The sequence below is a fragment of the Scomber scombrus genome, chromosome 7, assembly GCF_963691925.1.
Source record: "Scomber scombrus chromosome 7, fScoSco1.1, whole genome shotgun sequence".
In the NCBI taxonomy this organism is placed as follows: domain Eukaryota; kingdom Metazoa; phylum Chordata; class Actinopteri; order Scombriformes; family Scombridae; genus Scomber; species Scomber scombrus.
In genome coordinates, this window is record NC_084976.1 from 5,924,306 (window position 1) to 5,948,902 (window position 24,597).

At 39.3% G+C, this 24,597-nt stretch overlaps 2 protein-coding genes across 2 annotated transcripts; both read right to left on the reverse strand.

Annotated features, from left to right (window-relative positions):
- Positions 1-271: 271 nt before the first annotated feature.
- LOC133983267 (matrilin-2-like) lies at positions 272-10,169 on the reverse strand. The gene is made up of 13 exons (XM_062422294.1): positions 10,043-10,169; positions 9,312-9,884; positions 9,070-9,192; positions 8,397-8,519; positions 7,407-7,529; positions 7,084-7,206; positions 6,293-6,415; positions 5,139-5,261; positions 4,469-4,591; positions 3,964-4,374; positions 3,707-3,859; positions 3,210-3,302; positions 272-434 (listed from the first exon to the last, which is right to left on the reverse strand). The coding sequence occupies exons 1-13, from the start codon at positions 10,167-10,169 to the stop codon at positions 379-381; spliced, it is 2,274 nt and encodes a 757-aa protein (XP_062278278.1). The 3' UTR covers positions 272-378.
- A 5,215-nt stretch (positions 10,170-15,384) lies between these two features.
- Positions 15,385-23,900, reverse strand: LOC133984131 (lysosomal-associated transmembrane protein 4B-like). Its single transcript, XM_062423409.1, has 7 exons — positions 23,747-23,900; positions 22,812-22,923; positions 21,076-21,149; positions 20,866-20,988; positions 20,567-20,665; positions 18,831-18,926; positions 15,385-15,465 (listed from the first exon to the last, which is right to left on the reverse strand). The coding sequence occupies exons 1-7, from the start codon at positions 23,846-23,848 to the stop codon at positions 15,385-15,387; spliced, it is 687 nt and encodes a 228-aa protein (XP_062279393.1). The 5' UTR covers positions 23,849-23,900.
- Between the last annotated feature and the right edge of the window lie 697 nt (positions 23,901-24,597).

Here is a 24,597-nt window from a genome sequence, read left to right on the forward strand (position 1 = left end):
AGGATAAGGTATTTGGATATGACTAAACAGCTTTCATAAACTTCTGTCTGTTGTGATAGATAATATAGGGGACTTTCAGACTGCTTAAATGTCCCTACGACAATCATAAAAAACAAAAAAAATAAAAATGTGATATATAAAATGTGATATATAAAATGTTTATTTGTCAATCCACTGTACAACGATACATTACTTATATTTTGATTACATAACAAAGAATATTTTAAGCAAAAATACATTGTTGTATACAAAAGTGTATAAATAGCTTCAGTAGAAAGCATTGCATTTGCATATATTTCAGTGTAGCTCGTCGAGCAGGAATAAAGGGATCCTGTGAAATGCCATGCTGCAGTTTAGAGGGAGGGAAGTCTCAGCCTTTCATTTGAGCACAAGTTGATTCTCAAGTGTCTCCAGCTTCTTTGACATGGCTTCAAGTGGGCTTGTTAAAGAAAGTAGCAGATTCAGATGAACAAACAACCTATGGAGTTCTGTAAACCAGGAGAACCATTGATATTTAAAAAACATAAAGAGGACAGTTACTCCAAAAGAAACAGATTAAAATTCATCAGGAACACAAATGATAAATACCAGCTGTGCCAACTGATTGCTGCTCAGTTGCATCAGTTAGATTGACGATATCAAACGTCCACACTGCTTGTAACATGCAACATAAAACATGATTTTTGGAGCACTGATCAAGGAAGGATCATATCGTTTAATGGGAAATGCTTCTTTAAGTAGTAAAATATTAAATTCTCAAAGAAGCATTTGCCATCTCAGAAGCCTATGACATCAGCCTAATCATCTGGCACAGCTGGTGTTTATTAACTATTGTTTCCTTTACTAAAACTAAAACAATGCCTGAAGTTCTGAAATGTATTAAGCACAGGCCTGTACTGTTTAAGAGATCTTACATTTCAGCAACCACATGTTGGCACTTAATGCACTTGGTGTCAGAATTAAGACTTTCTGAATGTATTCGTAAGGCAAAATACACATAATGTGTTTGACCCCTAATGAATATGTACTGAAAATGTTTTCCTCAAAGTCCAACTGAAATCCCATCTTTGCAGTATGTTGTTTAAATTTATAAATACTTTTGTATAATTAGAATGAATAGGAAAGGCCTTAAAGGGAACATCAGAAATGTTACTTTTTGTCCCAGCATCTAGGAAGGCCCATTGGAGGAATGTTTGAATGACATTTCTCTGTTACACCCTATAGAACAAAGTAAACAAAGCTAATAGCTACAAGTCATGGAAAGACAGATTTCGAAGAGCAATGACAAAATCAGCACTTATGTGAATGTTTGTTTGGTGGCTCGTTCAACAAGGTGCAAGACCAGACGTGCATTCATGTTTGTGAGTTAGATAAGAAATAAAGAAGCTAATGTTGGTTATTGTTCAGAGTTCAGAGTCTTTGGCTCTGGTGTTGTGTAACAGGATGCTATCAGGCTCAGTGTGACCATCTGCTCTATATGATTAAATGCCACATTATCGCTTTATTCAAAGGTTTGATTTGCTGCGTTCGACTAATGACCAGCTACTTAAAAGGAAGATGGAACAGGAGTTATATTTGACCAGGATCTGTCCTTTAATTCCCATATAAAGTTTCATCTGCGTAACATTTCAAAAATTAGACACATCCTGTCTCAAAATGATGCTGAAAAACGAATCCATGCATTTGTTACTTCTAGGCTGGATTATTGCAATTCATCATTATCAGGCTGTCCGAATAAATCTCTAAAGACTCTCCAACTGGTCCAGAATGCAGCTGCACACGTTCTGACAAAAACTATGAAGAGAGATCACATTACTCCTATTTTAGCTTCACTGCATTGGCTTCCCGTAAAATCAAGAATAGAATTTAAAAACCTTCTCCTTACTTTTAAAGCTCTTAATGGTCAGGCTCCATCATATCTTAAAGAGCTTATAGTACCTTATGTACCTACCAGAACACTGCGCTCCCAGAACGCAGGCCTACTTGTGGTACCTAATATCTCTAAAAGTAGAATGGGAGGCAGAGCCTTCAGTTATCAGGCTCCTCTCCTGTGGAACCATCTCCCAGATTCGGTCCGGAGGGCAGACACCCTCTCTACTTTTAAGAGTAGGCTTAAAACTTTCCTTTTTGATAAAGCTTATAGTTAACCAGCTCCTAGTTTATGCTGCTATAGGCTTAGACTGCCGGGGGATTCCTACCTCCATGATGCACTGAGCTCCTCTCTCCTCCTCTCTCTCTCTATCCATCCATCTATATCCATTAACATTCATGTACTATTAATGCATTCAATAACCTAAACTTCTTCCCCGGAGTAGACGTCCGGATGACAGATTCCAATCCACTTTGAGCCTGGTTCTGCCTGAGGTTTCTTCCTGTTAAAAGGGAGTTTTTTCTTGCCATTGTCGCTAAGTGCTTGCTCATGTGGGAATGTTGGGTCTCTTCAAAATTAAAACCTGAAGAGTTCGGTTTAGACCTGCTCTATGTATAAAGTGCCTTGAGATAACTTTGTTGTGATTTGGCGCTATACAAATAAAGATTGATTGATTGATTGATTGAACAGTAGCTCATTAAAATAATGTATAACTAGGGGGCGCCATCATCAAAGAACTGAAAATATGAATTTCTCCCTCTTAGTTTCTGATTTTTTTTTTTAAAGGAGAACAGGACAAGTGATTCACAGAGCTGATGCTGTAGTAGACAAAAAAGGCAATTTAATTTCAGATGGACTTTGAGTCAATATGAGCATATTACTGGTCTGACTAATCCATTATAACCACACACTGATTTAATTTCCATTTATTTATGGCCTTGTGGCCTCAATATCCTTGGTTTAGTTCTGGCAGCAGACTTTTGTTGAATGCAGTACCCCAAACCCATCTTTCTCTCCTCATTTCCTGTTATCTCTCTACTGTCCATGTCTAATAAAGACATACACTGCCTAAAACAATTTTTAAAGCACTTCAAAGTGCCCCGCTGACACATGAAATCATTTTTGTCCTCATCGTCACCTCAAAGCACAGCATAGTCTGCCCTGAATCCTTAAAAGCAAATAACCAGAGTGAAAACTAAAATCACAGGAAGAATGTCAGCATTATATTTTCCTATTAATTTTAAACAGTTATGCAGATATTCTGTCACTGGAGATGATTACCTGAAAAACATGAATGTTAATATATCTTTGAGACTGACAGCCATTCAGAAAAGGATATTATTCTGTAGCAGGTTCTTCAGTTTCTGGCTGACCTGGGTCTGAAACATTATCACGTTCTCACACTGGCACATGTTTTCATCAGATAGTTTATCTGTAAGGAAAGAATAAATGTGATGAGAAAATCTTTCTGTCCTTGAGTCCGTTTTCTCTCTCTCTCACAGCCTTTTTCTCACCCTATCTGTTCTAATCTCTCCCTGCAGGTTTCCCTTCCTGTCTCTGCCTGTAGAGAATGTAGTAAATGTGGATGAGATACAGTCAGAAATACCATGACAACAGACAAGAAACAACTGATCAGTTAGGTGATATGGACTATTGCACAGTGCTGCTGTTCTTATCCAATCAGTGACCATTATGGCAGCAGTAGGTGGCAGCGATGCACCATTTAATTCAAGAAACTGGTCTGTGGAAAACTGAACGTAAGCTGTTAATCTGAAATTCTTTTATAGTTTAACTAAGAGCACCTTCCCACCATTTTGGAGACCCTGTGTTAGGTACCTTTACATATCCTGGATTTGAGCTTCTGTGTAATTTCTCCCATTTTCTCAAAATCCTCAGCGTAATAAAGGTGCTTCTCATCAGGCTCTGATGCTATTTCTCTCAGCTCCTGTTCAATGGCTTTGCCAACACCCAAAGCATAAATGGTGACTCCTGAAAGTAGAAGAAAACAGGAAAATGAAGGAAAATTGCAAGGAGAAATAAAATATTTTGATTAGATACTCCAGTGCATCTGGGTGATGAGATAAAAAGTTTACCAGAGTTTTTAGCTCTATTAGCCCATTCAGAAACATCATCCTGAGATCTCCCATCAGTGAAAACGATGCTGACACGTGGGATGTTCGGCCTGCCGCCTTCTTTGGCTGAAAAGCTGAGCTCACACATGTGGCGTAAGGCTGAACCGGTCATTGATCCTCTCCCCATGTACTGCATCCGGGCCACAGCTCGCTTGATGTCCTGCGCCGCGGTGTACTGGCCTAGGGTGAACTCTATGCGGACCTTGGTGGAGTATTGAAGAAGGCCAACATGTGTGCCCGTCCTGGAGATGTCCAGCGAGTCCACAATACTGTTCACAAACTGCTTGACTAGCTCAAAGTTGGCAGAGCCCAAACTCTTAGAGCCATCGATGACAAAGACTAGATCCATGACTGTCTCACCACACTCCGATTCTGTCAGAAACAAGAGCATCAAATACATGTTTTACAACAAATACAGTCCTTTTTATTGTGACTACTTTGTTGAAAGAGACATTTTAAAGAATACTTTTGCAGCTCTTTCCATCCTCCGCCAGCAGGAATCCTTCATAACATCTGCAGATGTAGGAGTCAGTGATGCTGACACACTGGTGTTCACAACCATGGTCCACCGTCTGGCACAGATCCAGACCTATGAGTTTAACAAGGATGAATATGCCGTTGACAGCTTATTTATATGACACATTGTGGAGGTGCTGAGTGATGATTAAAATGACAATATTTGGCCACTGAAAACATCCAGTGAAGGTTATTTTACGAAGAAAGGGCTACAAAACACGTAACACATGCATAACTATCTGAGGACATGGTAAACATGAATGGAATATTCTCCTTAATCCAGGGGGAGGGGGAAACTAGAATTTTAGCAAGCGCTGGGATTAAAACTGACCTCACATGGGGTCCAAAATCATCCAAAATGATGTAACATGTAAATACCAGGATAGAGGACAGACACAGCCATGGCAACATTTGCAGATGAGATTTCTTTTTTTAAATTTTGTTGATTAAGCCTCTCACGAATATCAACTCTGTCTTCTGCTATGCTGCTATTTTTTACCCATTATGTCAAATAAGGACATTCTATTCTGTAGTAGCTCATTGAATCACTGACTTTGAATATCCACATCACATTTGGTTGTTTACAAAATATTCATGACAACGACTCAGCTCGGACTCACTCTGACATGTTTTGCCATCAGGTCGGAGGGTGTAGCCTTTTCTGCATTTACACACGCATGAATTTTCTGTGCTCGTGAACTCCTGCTCACAGCCGTGTTGCCCGTCTGCACAATGGTCAATCTCTGCAGGGAACGATTGGTTTAAGAACAGACAGGATTAAGGAGTTATTACTGGGAAAAATCAAATAAGTGCTGCAGTGATTTAACGTATCACGCCCTCATCTTACATGCATCAGAGTCAAACAGATGAATAAGACTCTTGCATGTCTTCCAATCAGATCTGAGCACATAGTCTTTTCTGCATTTACACACACAGACACACATACACACACACACAGGCCATCTGTGTTCCTAACCTCCAGTTTACAGCATTAAGTATCAAGGGCACCATAGTCCAGCTCTGCAATGAATAATTTTTAGTAGAGAAAGACGCATCTGTTTTCTGAAACAGGCTATAAAGGACTTAACAAACAATAAACCAAGTATCTACAAATTACAGTATTATTTTTTATCATACTGAGATGCATTAGTCTTTTAAGCCTGTTTTTCAAAGCCAGATACAGGATGTTAAAAGCTAATGGCCACTTATTTCCCCCAATGGATCAGTAATGTTTTTGGTGACCCCCTGACATCTCTTATACTGTCACTATGAGGCCAAAATGTATGTAATAATTATATATTAGAAATATCTAAATCACATGGACAAGTTGTGTGAAATTGTACAAAATTACTGAGCTCATTTATAATCCACAAACGATGGATGTAATCCCAGACATCTAAATAATGCTGAGGATTAGATCTGAACATGATCAGCTGTTACATTGTATTGTGTGAAGGCTCTGTAAGAACATCATGAATTAAGTTCTGCCCTTTCAAGATTAAAGATAGAGGGATCAACTAATTATCAAATTCCTTCTAATGATTATGTTGCACAATGTCAACCCCAGAGACAGATTATCCACACAGTCCTGTAGTTCTAATGCAAAACAGGTCAAAACAGGACATCAATAAAAGATATGAATGCATGTAATGTTACACATGATGTAAATTAAGTAAGACCTCACTGTGAATGAAGTGTCTCATTCTAAAATTTTGAAAACAACCCTTCCTAGTTGAAATAAGGGTAATAAGAGGAAAAAGCATTGGATACTTACTCTTGCATGTTTTCCCATCAGGTCTGAGTGTGTAGCCTGTTCTGCATTTACACACACAGGAGTCCTCTGTGCTCATAAACTCCTGTTCACACCCGTGAGTGCCGTCAGCACAGCGATCAATCTCTGCAGGGAATCATCAGTTCATCAGGACAGGCAAGACTAACAGGAATTACTTATAAAACCTATTCTGACTCATGAAAAACATTTACACTTTTTACATGTTTTCTCATCAGATGTTAGTGTGTAGTTTTGTGCATCTAAACACACAAGTCATCTGAGTTTATAGCCTCCTGTTTACATCCAAAGGTATCGAGGGCATAGAAGTGAACCTCTGCAATCAATCATTTTTGGCAGAGAAAGATGGTGATGTTGAACACAGAAAGTTGCATCTGCTTTTTGTGACACAGGACAACTAACACTACTTAAGTACACAACAAATATCCTCCTCACTAATGAAGCATCTTTAGACAACATTAAGATGTTTTCATCATTTAAGTCATATTTTGCAATCTGTTAGTCTACATCCACCAAAACATTTGTTCCAAAGCTAAATCAATCAATGCAAAATTAGATGTATATATGTCTTTACTTCATTGTTCCAGTGTATCAGTGACCAGAAAATGAGAATATCTAACCCCATACAGCTAAATAATGTTGAAGGATAGATGTGAACAGAATTAAGTGTCAGATGTCATAGTGTGCAGCTGCTGTAGGGATGCAAAACTACAAATAAAATCTTCCTTTCTTTGTTGAATAATAGTAATAGGAGCGAAGAAGCATTGGATACTTACTCTTGCATGTTTTCCCATCAGGTCTGAGTGTGTAGCCTGTTCTGCATTTACACACACAGGAGTCCTCTGTGTTCATAAACTCCTGTTCACACCCGTGGGTGCCGTTAGCACAGTGATCAATCTCTGGGCAAGAAACAGAAAAGAGTAGAAAGATTGTTTCTTTGTTTATGCTTTACTATGTATGTAGTGCATTTCATACTTGACCTTTTTCACATTCAGCTCAAGTTGTAACTGCATATAAATGTGCATGTGTCAAACTACACTACACCTGGCTGTAAAATGACTGTTTCCAACCATCTCACTTCATTATCAAAATAACTTACTGCTGCAGGTCTTGCCATTCATATTGAGGACGTAGCCCTTCTTACATCTGCAGATGTAGGACCCTGGAATGGTGACGCAGTCATGCTCACAGCCGTGGTTCCCCAGGTCACAGAAGTCTATTTCTGTGGGGGGATTCATTGTTTATTAAAGCGATGCTTCTACAACTAGTACTGCTGCTGTTTATAGCACTGCGTCACTGCTGCTATAAATAAATGTCCATATACTGTTGTAAAACTACTTCCAGTAAAACAAGTGTTGTTTCTTCTACATGCATAAAGCCTTTCAGACCAACACACACATAGACAGAACACAAACATTCGAAGAAAAGTGAAGAAAAGAATCTGTCATGCACAAAACTCCAAAAGTACACTCTCAAAAAGACCTAGCTGTGAAGGCACTTTCTTGTTTTGGATTTCAGAGATAATTTGACACCCTGGATACACCCCTGCATCATAGTAGCTGCTCTGATGATTGCAAAAGCAAACTTCCTTCAGGAAATCTCCCCCACTTCCCTTTCTGTTAACATTCATCCAGAGAGGCAAAAGGGACGTTTTCCATCAGTGGGTGGAGAGACATCACTGGCAGGAAGAACGCTGGCTCTGATTTTGGATCAACCCATCCAAACTGGACATGTTGAACAAGTCTACTCCAGTACATCAAGTTTTATTCGCCAAAATGTGTTGGCTAAATTGCTGATATGGGCAGCATCCATTTTCAATACTATGTAAACATGGGATGTTGTATTTAGATTAGATTATAGATTATGGTTATGTTGTTTTGTGTACTTGTGTATTTATGGTGGTTTAAGACTGATTAATGGGCTTTATGTAAGGAAAGCTGAATCAACTGATGTCTGTTGTAAAGTGTTGTAAAAAAGTTTTTTTTAAACAGGAAGTAAAAGAAAAGGAAGTGGAAGAAGAGGAATAAAAACACAGAGAGATATGAAGAGCAGAGTGCCTGGGAAAGTAAGATAATAAAGGTATTATTACTGTTGCATGTCTTCCCGTTTATGTTGAGTTGATACCCTGGACGACAGCGGCACTCGTAACCATCAGACAGGTTGGCACAGATGTGTTCACAGCCATGATCCACTTCTGCACAAATATCCTTAGCTGCAGGGCAGCAACATGGAGAAACATCCAACTGTCATCTACCATGGAGTTTGTACCAAAAAAACTGATTTTACCCACCTCGGGGCAGCTAAAACAAGTTGTAAACAACAACACTGACATATTACCTCAAGTTGATATGGTGAACTAGGCCTATATAGTGTATGGTGGGGTTTAGAGCTTTTTCACTGAAAGGATATGCCTGCTGCAGTCCAAAACAAAGCTAATAAATTGCCAAAAACAGAAAAAGCTGTAGCTGGAAAACCAATACAAAGAGTTAAAGGACACTGAAATGCTCTGTAAAGCTGACTTGGTTGAATAAGGTAGTCATGTGATCCATTTTTACTGTAAAAATATTTGTTAGCCACCATAGCCACTTTAAAGTACTAACAGATGACCTGCAATTTCTCATCTGCTGTATAGGAATTTTAATGAGCTCCCCTTTTGTCTTGTTTTCCAAGGGGACTGGTTGCAGAAAAAGAAACGTCACCTTTTCCTGTGTGAGTATATTTTCAAAAAGAACACATCAGATCAGAGAAGGGAGATCTTTCACCTTTACATGTCTTTCCATCAGGGTTGAGGGTGAAACCTTCCATGCACTTGCACCTGTAAGAGGCAGGGCTGCTCACACAGATATGCTGGCATTGATGGTCCACCACATCACACATCTCTGAACCTAATGCATATGCATGTACACACACAGAAATACAAACACTCAGACAAAAAGGTGCAAACAAACATGCTTAAATGAGAAGGGACGCAGGCATAAAAACAGATCTAGAGTGGATTCATCACCTCCGCACAGTTTGGACTGGAACACTGAGATTAGGCTCTCTATCTGGCTGAAGTTGGCCACCAGGTGCACATGCTCAGAGTGTGGCTCACTCCCTATGGCCTTCAGGGTGTTCATATCCACCCTGCCCACTCCAATAGCAAAGATCTGGATGCCGGCCTTCCTCGCCTCAGCTGCAATCTCCTCCACAGTGTCCTGAGGCCTCCCATCAGTCACAATCATACAGATCCGTGGGATCTGGAGGTGAGCTGGTCGTGCTCCCTCTGTCTCGCTGAAAGCCGTCTCCATGGTGTACTGGATGGCTAGACCGGTCATGGTTCCTGAGGCGAGGTGCTCCATCTTCTTCACAGCCTGCTCCACTTCAACCCTTGTGTTGAAGGTGTTGAGAGAGAATTCGTTCTGGACCACGCTGCCATACTGGAGCAGACCGACACGTGTGGAATCAGGGCTGACCTCAAGGAACTGAAGCAGGTTGACGATGAATGTCTTGACCTTCTCGTAGTCGTTGGGGCGGATGCTTCGGGAACTGTCGATTACAAAGACAAAATCCAGCGGGATGCCTTTGCAAGGGTTGTCTGTGGTCAAAGACATGGACGGTAGTTTGAGATCTGGGAACCAAGTTTGGACCAAAATCTAAAGAAAGCTGTTTTTTATATCTTAGATGAAATTTGACAAATATGTAGCTGGTAAAACAGACATAAATACACATTAATCTCAGGAACTTATCGCTTACCCACTGCTTTGGTTTGGACAGTAGTCTCATTTCTCCCTTTGGCTGTGAGGGGTCTGGGGCGCCTTTTCTCCAGCCGAACTGCATTACAGCATAACAGGCAGAAGAGGCCGAGGGCCAGGGACCTCATACTGATGAGAAGTGACAACTGCAGTGTTTATAGAGAGAGAAAGGCACTATTTTGATGGTAGAATTTCTTTCTAAATATATTTTTTAATCTGGCTCCAGATCAAATCACAATACACACCGTGTCTAGTGGTGCCCATGACTTTTGGAAAATAACATAACCCAGTCTGGGAATATTAGGGCTTTGCCTTGTGCAAAATTTCACATCATGAGTCAAATTTATAACCACTGATTTGTGGAACTAAGTTGTATTATGTAGCTGGATCATAACCTAAAAGTTAAAAGCCGTAAAAGTCAGCACGATTGCTCAGAGTAGGTGTGCACCTGTCACAAATACACTTAACTTAAATTTAAGGCAATTTATGTCAAACGGGCTGCACCCAGAACAATTTGGTTACCAGCTATTATAGAATAGTATGATGATTCATTTTGATGAAATTTGTTGGAGGAATGTAGAAAAGAACTATTAAGATTCAAACTGGCAGACAATCTGTAAAAGTGGAAACAAGAATCCATTTTGAATATATTTCTTTCCTTGAACTTTCAACTTCATGTAATGTGCTTTATAAATGGCCACATGATGGCGTTATTCACACCAAAAAAACAAAACAAAAGTTCCTCTTGTGTCCATGCCTTAACTTTCCATCAAATTTTACAGACAATCTTTTTGGCCAAAAGTGAATCTGAAAGCAATAACTTGCAGACACATAACCTATAATACTATCCCAGGTTTGTTTGTATGTTTTATTATATTTGGTTACAATTCACATTCCAGCTAACTTTTTCATCAAAGTAAAACACAGACTTTTGAAATTTAGAAATGTAGTTGTTTATCGGTTTAGTTCAGAGTTTCATAAGTGAAGCATTTTCTTTTATGCTACTTACCATACCTACCATCTGCTTGACAGACAAAGGGAAAAAGCAACCATTTACTACCTGTGTTTTTACACTGATGACATAATCAGTGAAGTCAGTGGGTTGGACTATGTATAGGAGGCAGGTGTGTGTGTGTGTGTAAATGTTTCATTTGGAAATACGGCTTGGTTTAGTACTCACATGATTTATACTTGTTTTGGCTTATGAGGTTTATGCTGTGAGTAATGTGTGGTAAACATGGTTGACTGATACAAGTAGCATTGTTAAATGCCAGTTGGTATAATGTAAGGACACCCCTGCAATACATATGGTTCTGCCTAATAGATTGAAGGGCCTATTTAAGGGGAGAGATGTAGATTAAGGAGGGCAGAAATTAGAGGATGATGATTGGAGACACCTTTTTTGTTGTTTCACTGGACTGAATAAAACAGTTTTTTACTCATTGAACAAGAGTCTGAGTCTGCATCCTATACCACCTTCATAGCTACTCTGGTTAGGCTACATCACACAGACAAATAAAAAAAAACAATTTAAAAAAAGAAAACAACCTCCTTGATGTAGGAAACACATATACAGTAGTGACACTCTATCAGTGAGGTGATACATATGTAGTTAAGTTAATGATGAGCATGGATATAAATAGGGAGAACTTTCACCTCCTGCATATTTGTCCTGCCCAGCTTCAGATTTCACATTTTACTGTGTTAGGTGTAATACACACAAGTACTTGCAGAGCCACAGGAAGCAGCTAAGTCCAAATGCTATATTATCTTTGTAAATTGAACATATTTACTTATTGATTTACAGCAGCTTTTATGGTGTTTCTGAACAGGTGTGGGCTACACAGGAAGGTCGGGTTTTCCCATTTGCCCTCACATGAAGTGAACCAAACTACATAAGAATGGGCTTTTGGGTGCTTTGCAGCATAGGTGGTTTAAAGTGCTTTATGGGAGTCTGAAAAGTACCACAGACTGTTTCCCTATCCAGTCCTCAGGAGAGTCATTCACTACCTGTCATATGCCGACTGCGGGCTCCACTGATGTCTGAAACCAGTCTGTGATCAGTATAGAGAATGACATGACAGAGTTCTAGCATATAAATTCAGTCATTTCAGGATTTCTAAATGGAGATTCTAACAGGGTTAAGGGTGAGCTGTTCACAGCTCCAGCAGATGAGCAGTCCCATACAGACATGTATATGGTAGCCGCTGACCTGAGACCTGCAGGGGTCAGATATTCATGTAGCATCCCACACAGAGCTGTCGACCTCTGACCCCACATCTGTTTGATGTCTCTTTGCCACAATTCTGACGGTGGTCTCACTGAAAACTATCAATCTGTGTGAAAAAAAGGTAGTACTTTTACCGTAACCTTAAACTTGGCAATTCCAACAACTCAACATGCATCAACAAATGATTTACTTAATATATACACCATTTTCCAAATACATTTTCCAAATCACTGAGCCTATGATAAGGAGTGATGGTGATAAACAACTGCTAGATCTGTGGCAAAACTAAAAGAAAAAGCGTCCTTTTACACTTAAAAAAAAGTAAAATTGAGTTATGAATTTCCTAAATTGTCATATGTGTGGTTGAGATGGTTGGATTCCATCACAGAGCAACACCACTCATATTTCCTCATGAAATATAGCCAAGGATGCGTTTTTACTACGAAACACTAAAAACTGCATGTACCAGTGTTTAACAGGAACTGATTTGATTTGCACATTTCAGACCTTGATGGCTTTTCATGATGCAGCCAGAAGGAAATGTTGCCTAACCTTAAGTAAATACAGAACAGGTGGCGCCTGGAGAATCCTTGTTTTTACATATTTGTATTCTTTTATAAAAGCTGATGAATAATTATCACTTATCTCAACAAAAATATTACAGTTATGGTAAATATAGTTATATGTAGGTAAAGCGTAAAAATCTCCAGATGTTGTCAACTCAATAAATTAAAAACTACTTACCTTGTTATCAAGAACAATGATTTCTCAACTCGTCTGACTCCACTGCTCAAAGAACCCCAACACAGATTCAGGAAAAGAGCTCCAGATTGCAAACATGCAGGTATCCCAGCCGTCTGTCTTCTGCTCAGGCACTTGCATTGCTCTGCCCCTCACTCCATCCAGCTTCTGTTTACTCCCCCTGTTTTGCCTCTGACTCCAACTACGGAGACGCCTCTTGTTTAACTTTAACTTGTCTGGTAAAACTGTATGTTTCTCTCAGATGTTTTTTCTCACGTTCATTCCTGATAGCTGAGACTGAACCCCTCAATATATCGTAAAATCTTCTTTAATTTAAGATTAAGGTAGAATACGCATGAAATAAGTGACTGTAAGGGGTAAATTAGAATTTGAGTTAAGTCAAGCAATATATCATGTTTGTACTCATCAATCTGTTCATACATTGATTGTTAATTCAATTTTAGCATTCATTTATACAACTTAATCCCTAATTTTATAAAATAAAATGAAGCCCAGCTAAACCTGACTTTCCTGGTTTGTATTTACTTTGACACATTTTATGGACAAAAAGGTGGAGACAATTATTTCCATTTCTACCTAATCTTAAATATACTAGTTCAGAGTGCACACATTGTGTCCGCCCATTCCTACAGTATAACCTGAATAATTAAAAACCATATGAGAATACGTTGTTATAAAGCTGGGATCTCACAGGGATAACATATTTGAAGCCAAAGTGAAAATACTGTTATTTCACATTGACAGTCCAACTAAACGCTGCTGTAAAATATGCATGTGGTGTAATTATATGAGTGATGCTTTGATAAACTCTCCACATCCCCACTTGTGCAGCAGTTTATAGAAAGACCTGGTAAGTGCTGTCATCATTATTCCAACCACTCAAGGGGTACCTGACCACCACATAATAAACACTTTTAAACACAGCAGTCACCTCTTACAAATATTTTCCAGGGGCACATCTGTCATTTCAGTTGAGGATATGTAGTCACTGTCAGCAGCAGAAACAATCAGGAACATTTTCCTGCTAAATTATTTGAAATAATGCCCATATTAATAAGTACGTGTACAGTAATGTACTTGAAGTTTTCTTCAACTTGGTCCTTGTTATAAAAATGGGAAACCCTGGAGTTCATGGTGAAGCCTGTACTTCATATGCAAAACAAAACGCAAGCATCAGTCGGTGAAATTCAGTTTTAATAGACAAATAAATGTCACGTCTTTATTACAGCAGCAGTCTTCAGCTTTGACTTCTGTGTCCTCGCAAGGACAATTTATGTCCAGGAAGCAGCTTGCCAATAACTGCATCTGGTGGAACAGACTCGTGTGTTTACACAGACCAGAAGCTCTCATCGGCTTAATTGAAAAAACACCCGGGGTCCATATTTATTGAGCTCCCGAACATATAGAGGCCCGATCTAGTCATTACACCCATTTCCCATAAGTAACTCATTCATAATGACTTCAAAGAGAAAACTGATTCCAGATCAGTCTGTGCTGTCAAAGTTAATAAATAGCAACCCGAGACATTTCTCATCAATCAGTAGAAACACACAATTACGTTACATTTAAAAGTTATAAACCGGCACAACTCAACACACAAAACAGTTCTGTCTTTAGATGAATATAACAATAAAAGAAGGTGATATGTTCGATATACACTAGGTTGCTCTTTGATCATGTCAGAATACAGGCAGATGCATTTCTTTGGGAAACTTCCAGTCAAGATGACACTTCACATATTATGAAGTGCACCCCATCAGAGAGAAAGTTATGAATGAAGGCAATCCAACCGTGATCACGAGCAGAGACAAACAGGTAACACTTGACAACTAGTCGCCCTTAACTGTGTTCTGGGGTGGGGGTGGGGGGGCAGTAAGATCGTCAGTTTTGAATTTGTGCATATAAGTTCATATCCATCAAAGGTCGGATTCACAAAATACTATTACAGGTACACACGGAGCGTAAAGGGAGTTCATAAAAATATATATAATATATATCATCTATCAAACTTTTCTAGTGCTTTCATATGTCATTTCACCCAGATCCAAATGCATAAAAATGCACCTCATTTCTGGAATTATACTAACAGAGACAGGATGGTTACATGGAAGAGTTACAGCAAGTATATGAGCTCATCAATAAATAAGGGGTGAGAGGTCACGGTGGCGGTGGTAGTGGTGTGTGAAATGGTTTTGTACGTGTCAGTGCATGCATGATGTACAGTATACTGTATGTGTGTAGCAACAATATATCCATGAATATACTGTCCAATGGAGAGGCAGTGTGGTGCATACATTTTGCTGGGGTTTCAATATCAGCAGGGTCCAGTCAGCAGGATCCTGGGAATGTCTTCATGCTGTGGCAGTGGAGTAGGGTGGAGGAGGCTGCTTAGGTGGGAGGGTGACACTGTCGTCATACGGGGGTAGAAGAACCTGGGGGATATGGAAGGAAATTGAGAAAAATACCCTTTGATATGAGCACTTATGAGCCTAATATTGGGCTTTAGTTGTAGCAGTGTCCAGGCATGTTATTGTTAAAGTTGCGTAATATTACAGCAGGTTTGGTGTGATTTCAAACAGAAGAAATAAACCCTATCAAAACTGAGCTTTGGATTGCATAATATATTCATTAGCCCAGAGAGAGTAAAAATGGCACAGAAACCATTATCATTTTCCAAAAAAGAAGCTAAACTGCAGGATTTAAACTAAACGTGATTGCGTAACGTGTAATAAAACTATTTAGGTCAAAGCAAATTTATTTGTATGGCACATTTAATACAGTGAGAGACAAAGCTGGTTGACACGAAGAACTTGGAGACTATAATAACAGAATAAATCAGATTAAATGAATCAAATGGCAAATAATATTTCGTGTAGATTTAACAAATCTAATATTCAACAAGCACGCTAACAGCTTTGTGAGGCTGTGCTCAGCTAAATGCTTATATCATCATTCTAACATGTTCTCTGTGACAATGCCGACATGCTCATATATCGATATTATATGATATCATGATTTGAGACTAGATATCATCTTTTTTGGATATTGGACTTTTAGTTAGACAAAACAAGCAAGTTAAATATGTCAAAAATAATAGGAAGATGAATCCATAATGACAATAATCGTTAATTGTTTCAAAAGTTTAGTTAGTCAGTACTGAAGTAGATGATCAGAGATGTATTTTGGTCCTGGACCTCTTGGTGACTATCTATAAGTCTCAAAGCTGTTAAAAGTCTGTTTAAAAACAAAAAGGAAAAGTACATGGAGCACGTCCTGAATATAATGTAGGTGGTGAATAAGATGTAGGACACAAAAAACTATGCCGTAAACAGATTGTCTAACTAGAAGGATCATTCGCTGTTTCCTCTTCCATTATTCATCCTTGACACCAAACATAACAGTAAGTGGTGAGTGCTGCTACATTAAGCTGATGGCTGTATGTGCATCACAGATAAGCCACTGTTTCTGTCAGACAGATGTCCCTGCTCAGTGCTGAGTGTCCTGTTAGTTGACATAATGATAATCTGACTAAATATCAAGGATTTCTGTTGTTTTCCTGTTGATTTGAGTTTCTGTGGAAAATATTTCAAACCAGTCAAAACATCTTAGGTGTGACTCAACACCTACTTTGGGTTTGCTGTTGACACAAGGCAAACAGGCTTGTCACCCCACATCTAACAATGAGTCATTGAAGGTTTCAGTCGATACAGACCGGCTCAGTCTTTCCTTTGAGAAGGTAAACCACTCTCATCTATTAAGGAGTCCTTGGTCATTAAATAATCAATAACCTTTAAACGTCTTTATCGGTGTCTGGTTCCTCCTACACAAATCAATGTCCCCTTGAACTGTGGTGGCCTGTATTGACAGATATAAGAGGCTATGTGATGAGGGGCTGCACACCTAAAACAAATATCTAACAGAGAGGATAAAGTCATTAAAAATATAGTAACTGCTGCATCTCATTGTCATGTACCTTTGTCAGTCCAGAATGGGGCTTTTTATAGTTCAATTCAAGGCAATGGCGGAGTGTCTCACTGGGAATCCTTTGTTTCAATCTCAAGAGCACTGGACTAATTAATGGTTGAGTCATCACCTATATCAACTTCATTCAGAGAGACTATTCTTTTGTTCCATGAAGGACTTTTAAGGGTTACTTATTGCCAAATAAAGCACCTAACTGCGTGGGTGTGAGCAGGATTTCAACTCATATGGAATGCATTAGCGGACCTTTGACCCAACCACAGTATAAGTGATGTGTAGCCGGGCAAGCTGTTAACAAAAGCCACAAACCTGCCTGCGGTCTGTGGGAAGGCCCTATTGAAAATATCTGGCTCTGATTGATAAAGCATACCTGCAGAGGTGAAGCTAACGTCAGGAGAAATAAAGGAGCAGGCTGCTGATTTTTTGGCACTTTTCACTAATGATGTCAGTTTACTTGGAGAGCAGACTCCTGTTTCCCTCTTTACAGCTCAGGTGTTTAACACATCATGAGCCTGTGGATGGCCCGAAACATTGCATAAAACCACACAGTGTATAAAGCTGTTGAGTGTAGTGAATTATTTCCAATTGTGTGGATTGTTACACTCAGAGGAGTCTTTAGCTACAGACCGAGTAGTACAGATTTCTCAAAATTCCTGTGAAACGTGACGTACTGCAAGATCAAATACAGTCTCAAGAGGAAGCCAGTTCCTTGAGATGTTGAAAACCAAAATGATTCCATTTGAAAACCAAAAATACCCAATATTTTACCAAAATTTCATGTGTCATAACTGCATTTTGTGATAGTCAAAACAAGTGATTAGTGTTTTTACAGCCTGATATTTCATCTCCTTTCTGTCAACGTATAAGTAGTTATAATAAGTGTGTGGGCAGCAGGCGCTGCAGCAGCGGTCTGAGAGCCAGACCTGAGAAACAAGACACCAACAAGAGACCTAGAAACAACCAGACAGAGTTCTCTTACTGTACTACTAATGTGCCTCAGCCAATGTCATAATGGCTTTGCCAGCATGGAGCCTCATCTCTCCTTCCAACTCTGATCATCCATGCATGCTAAGCCTGTGCAATATCTCCTCTGATAGTCCAACTTTTTTTTACTTCCTTCCTCCCCCAACATGATGACTTTACAGTTGCCATGCTGGCTGGAGCAGAGGAAACCTACGCAAACGATAAAAAAACATGACTTGTGGTCTGGAACGAAAGAGGAAATCATTTTTCCACAGCATTTGTTTTGTTTCCTTTGGAAGTAGAAGAAAGCAGAAAGTCAAGATCAGATCTTATTTTATGTTGGCTCTCTAGATGACAATAGAGACATAAAAGATAGTATAATGGACTATGAATATGGTAGCAATATGCATGCACTATTACACACATGCACAATGCTGCTTTTGAAACATAATCTGATGAGTCTTTATTTGATATGGTCAACTTCTACATTTCATTAATATGCACTGACTTGTAAATCATTTGGTTTGGCTTGTTGGACATTATGATATGTTGTGGAAATATTTATCTTATAGTTAACGCTGACTGAAGTATTTGTTCAGCTGTGCACCACACATGAGGAATGTCTGTATTATATACGCTGACATGAAAGCCTTCAGACGGCTGTTGAGCTTACTAGAGTAACAGCTCGTTGAAAATGTTACCAGCATTCACACAGGTGGTCTGACAGGAAATAAAGGTTGGAAGGAATTTTTTGCCTAATGTCAGTGTGATTGTCAATCTATATTTTTTGTCTTATTCTTCTGTGCTTAATTATTAAAAATCACACTGTAGTTTATTTAGAGATGTGACTTACCGTAGTGTCATTGGTGGTAACGTAGAGCAGGATTTCAGAAGTACCCCGGCTGGTTACGTATCTGTAGCAGTTCCACACGCATGCTATCAGATAGGCCTGATGACAAATAGAATGAACAAACACCCAGATTAGAACAAAGATCATTTGCAGTATGATCTATTATCCAGGAAAATCAATAATACTACAGAGGTTGCCAATTTTCAATTTTCACATCATACATCGCTGTTATTTTCAAGCACAGTTGAATGTACCAAGGTGTTCCAAAATATAATTAGGTCATCTTGCCCCCCAGGGAAGCTGTGATGTAACATTTCTGTCATGTATTTTCTGCACAAAGACAGACGCAGATGGCACCATAGTGTCCTAGTGTCCTGCACACCATGTCTCAATGTGTTTAAGAGACCGTCCTGTCCAACACACGCTTACTAACAGAAGTTAAACGTCACATAAAATATAAATAATAATCCAATCCCTCACTTGTTGAATGCAGACTCAGGTTAGATATGAAGGTCATGCATCAACTTTACAGTTCCAAAAACTCTTGCCTTCTGTCTGTTTTCATCCAGGAATAATCTCATCTCTCAGCAGGCAGCTTGCTACTGGAACTCCCTGGCTGATCACACCACCATCTGCTACAGCCATCCACTAGCATTAAATAAACCTTTGATAATAACCCAATTAAGAAGCCCCTTTAAAGGTCTGGCAGCTTAAGTTGTTTTAACAGCCTCCTCCGTGATCTGCAGAGAGCCATTCACTGAGACAGAGATCAATTTACCTTCCAGTCTGGTGTAAATGATACTGACACTGTGATAATGATGCTGATTGTGCTAAATGAATTACCGCATCATTCAGAAATGACACCCAGCTGATAGAAATATACACTCTGAGGAGGTTTCAAGTCTGAAAATGTTGTCTATATCACTGTATAATGAACTGCTAAAAGCAGTGTAAATGTGTGTCTTAAAATCTCAGACTTACATTGGAAATTATTAAATATTTTGGTTGTTGGAAGTGTTGCATTATAACCATCTAGAGAAATTTCAATTAAAGCCAAAAATGTAAACTCATGGTTCTGGAATCACCAGAGTCAGTATGCTTCATCCTCTGGAACCATAAACATCTGTATGAAATGTTGTGACAGTGGATAATTGTTGAGATATTTCAGTGTGCACCAAAGTGGTGGTCTGACTGAGATATTGCCATCATTAGAGCCACACCACTTGCTTGACTAAAGAGTTAAATGATTGAATGCATAATTCATGACTGTGATATTAAATTGTTCCAGTAGTGTTGGGAGGGCCTACATCATCAAACACAGAGGACACTTTGACATGTCACAGTTGTATTGTACTGGTAATGCTGGCTCAGTGTCACGCTGTCATGGCTTAATGGGAAACTTAAATAGAGCAGAGCCATATTTAATGATATTAGTAACACCTGTGCCTTTCCTACTGTGACAACTTAAAATGACTGCTGTGAAAAAGGCCTATTGGAACTATAATCCATTGTGTTTTCACATCTTGGGTTCTATGTTCCTCAAGATCAGCCAAAGAAAAATTCATTTACAACCCATTTTATTCAAGATAAAGCCACATCTGGACTGAAATTACATTTAAAAAAAGCACAAAACTTGCATTATACATCTTTCCTGTTCTAATAAAATGTTTTTGAGCTTAGCTGAACTGCAAAACCTGCTGCTGGGTAAAAAATATAAATGAATAGAAACAAAACATTACCTTGAAGCCAAGAATACAGCTGATAAAGAGCAGCACGATGAGGACCAAGCACACATTACTGAGAGCGGCGATCTCCTCTTTGTAGGGGAAGTTATCGGGCTGCAGAGGGGTCAGAAAGAGTTCCTTTGATGTTACAGAGCAGCACTCATTAGACAGTAGAGGCAGCTGAGGCTGTGCATGGATACTGACATGTGAAATGAAGAATGGCAAATGCTTTTGAAAAAACCTTTGCCAACTACAAAAAAAAAGTCGATATCGTGCTATTAGGTGTCACTGACTTCACTTGAGAGGTTTCTTACCAGCTGCTGCAGGTAATCCTGTATCGTGTTCGGGTAAACTACAATGCTGACGGCGACCAGGGTGTTAAGAGCAAAGTCAAATATTTGGTAGCAGAAGAATGGGATGATCCAGGTGGCACGCAGCTGAAACAGAGATATGGATCAATTTTTAGGTATTTAGGTATTATAAGAGCACAGTACATTTAGTTTAAAAGGCGATCATTACTTTACCTTGTATGCACCATATGTTGCCATCCCACATATGAGTATCATTAGCATAGAGATCGCTGAGGCAATGCACATGTCTGAAACAGAGAGAGGTGTAGGCATAATGACGGTAAGGTCACTTTGATTGCATCAGGTTTTAATTCAAATAAGTCAAATTACTGAAAATGTTTACAACATCATGTCTGGCTGATCCGCATCAAAAAAACAGCAGATAAATGACATGCTGCATCTGTCAACCAGACAAGGAATTAACCTCTATTATGTGATTCACAACAGTACATGTCAGCCTGTCCTCATATCAACTCCTAATAACAGAACTAATCATTGCGTTACATAAGGTCGGCACAGGGAACTATATATATGCAGCAATACAAGGAAAAGTGGTTTATTCAGTGGAAGAACATTTCTGTGTCCTGTGACCCATTAAAAGTCATGTACAGTAGATCGTAATATGAACTGATTATGAATATTTAGCACTTCTGAGTCACAGGCTGAATCGTGTTTTTCACAGAATATAATTTAGCTGCATTTATGTGGAGGTTGAATCAGGTCTTCGGAAAATCAAACACCAAGTATCACCTAGCACCTAGTATCAAAAGTCGATTTTAAAGCTTTTTAAACCTGCAGTAACAGATTTCATAACAGATTCTAAAATTTTAATTAGTGTCATATGAGGTGACCAATCACGTTGTACCTTCAGTGTTCATCAACAACAGAATATCAGGTTAGGAGCAGAGCATTGTTCATTACCTTACAGGCTTATATTTGATATCATATATATCTCTGTTTTGAATATTTGATGCCTTATCTGGCTGCTGAACAGGCTTTGATGCTGTTCTGAATTATATTTTTGAGGCAGTGCACCAAAAATAATGACAAGTGCTCTTGTCAACAAAGGCTTGCTATCAAACACACACTGAGTTGGCAGGAAAGGCATCTACAAAGTCTCCAATCACTTTCACTTGATTATCACATGCATTATTCAGCGTAATCAGCTGCACATTTCCAACTCATATGAAGTGACAGACGCATAAAAAGAAGAAAAACCCACACAACAACTGCCACTTTAGTTTGTTTTTAGTCAAACATGATTATTCTGCAGTGCTTCAACATTACAGTGTTTCTTGAGTCTCTTTTCAGGTTGAGTGTGTGCCTAATGCAGGGGTGGCAGCAGCTGGCCCGGCCTGCAGTAATGGATCATCGGACATCCTAATCTCCTGGAACTGGGACAATACAGTCATTCCCAATCAGAGGTTAGCAGCGGCTCACAGTGTGGCCCCCCCTCCAGTCTGTTCCAGTGTACACCTGGTCTGTTAAGAAGGCTTTTCAAACGCTCTGCACAGATGGACATTAAGCGGTGCCTGCCTGCGGTGTTTGATTTAAAAAGAACTCCTGACCGTCGTCCAGAGTCTAGCCAAACGTGTGAGGTCCCTCTAATAACATAATAAATCATTCTATTAGTCAGCTGACAACACAATTGAGACTATCAGCCCGCAGGAGGAGATTAAATCATCTGTCACAGTCAATTGTTGGGGATTTAGTTTCAGATACTACGAATGCTAATAGAGGTTTTATAACAAGAAGAAGCTGCTTATTGTATCACATTATATTTAAATATATGTAAAAACAATAAATCAGTAAATATATGACAACAAATAACAATTTATTTCTGTCCTCTCTAAGCCAGTGTACAGCTTTGGGCCATTTACTGTAAAGCAGTAGTCTTATAGGCTACTTACTGGCATCATCCATGACATCCAGGTCATTGGCCAACTCAGCGCTGGTCAGGTGGTATTGGTCAGGATCACTGAGCGCTGTGAGCAGGATGAGTAACACCACGGCATTGATGAGCTTAAGGACAGAGAACATATGGGCAGATAAAGGCAACAATATGGACGAGCAGGTGGGGGGGCAATATGTGTCATGCTGTCAGATGACGTGTAATAGATTCATCATCAGAAGCAGGAAAAATAAGGAATGGTAATATTCTGATTTTCTTAAGGAAGTGACTATAGAAACCACAAAAATGATCATTAAAGCTTAGATAGTGTAGTTGTGTTAAATTGTAGCCTATACTGTAAAACCTCTAAGTCCAGGCACATACAGAACAGACAAGCCGTTTGTTTTGGTGTGTCCGGTGCAGCTTATTATGCAGATGACTCATACATTGCCCATTGATCAGGTGAATGTAATGGAAAATTCTCTGCAGTCAATAGGCAGCCTGACACAAAACCTGCTACCTGAAGAGGCCCGCTGCTTATTTATTCATAGGGAGCAGACACAGGATTTTTCCACATGTGGTGTTTGGTTTAGTTAACCCTCTCCTGCTGCAAGCTCACTGTGACACACTGCTGCATTCAACACAAAGTCATTCATTTATGACATTTAGGTTTAAATAGCTTGTAATCAAAGCAACATAGCTCCAAAACAAATTCAACCTTTTTTTTCACTTTTTTCTATTCTGGCCTCTACAAGTAAACAACAAACTGATGATCTATACTGAGACAATCTTTAAAAAAAAAAAAAATCATAAGTAGATTTAAGATGTTTATAATGATGGAAAACACAGACAGATGCAGGAGAGATCCTAAAATCTTGAATAATGAGTGGTTTGTGATGAGGTGATATTTATCTGAAGGATGCAATGAGTGACAGACAGATAGGCGGTGCTCACCATGTACCAGACGCCCAGGATGATGGTTCCTGTGCGGACATGGCAACACAGGCAGCAGCTGGTGGAGTACCAGCGGTCCCACGGGGACATCATCATCATCATCCTCTCTGCTGTACTAGGTGAAGAGGAGAGTCCGCTGTCCCAGCAAGGTTCTCTCTGCGTCCGTCCTCCGCTGAGGAATGACGAACAGGATCCGCCTGCCTCTGACCTGCCCGTTACTTATCACCGTGAGCAGCTTAACGGAGCAGAGCGGCCACCGTCAAGGTAGCGTCAAGCCGGCGTCAGGTGAAATATGACTTCCGGTTTCAAAATAAAACGCTATACTAAACTTGTGTGGTGATTTCATTCTAGCAGCAGGTGTAACATAAAATGTGTATTGTGTGAGATTATGGGACTATAAACAATTGCTTTAGGCGTAATGACGTTTTACCATTATGAACTAAATGCATTGCAGATATTTCCATTTGCAGTGGTGCATCCCATAATATGCTCATCTACCTAGAGCAGTATGTCACAGGCTGTTTAACCTGTCTGTGACATAGTAGAAAGATGGAAATTACACAGCAGGATGGTTTGAATGGCCTATTAAAAACCATAGCTATTTGTCTTCATCATCATCATTTATATTGGCATAACTGTCATTATAAGGGCTGCCTGCAACTCATTAACATGCTGTGTGATTTTTGCAATAAATCTGTTAATCATTTCATCTATAAAAAAGCTCATTACAATCTGCCAGAATCCTATCCTTCATATTGCCTTTTAGTGTCTCTGTGACAGCAGCAACAACAGTAATCTAATAACTGCAGAAGAGCAATAAAACCTCAAATTTGAGAAGCTGGCTCCAGGGT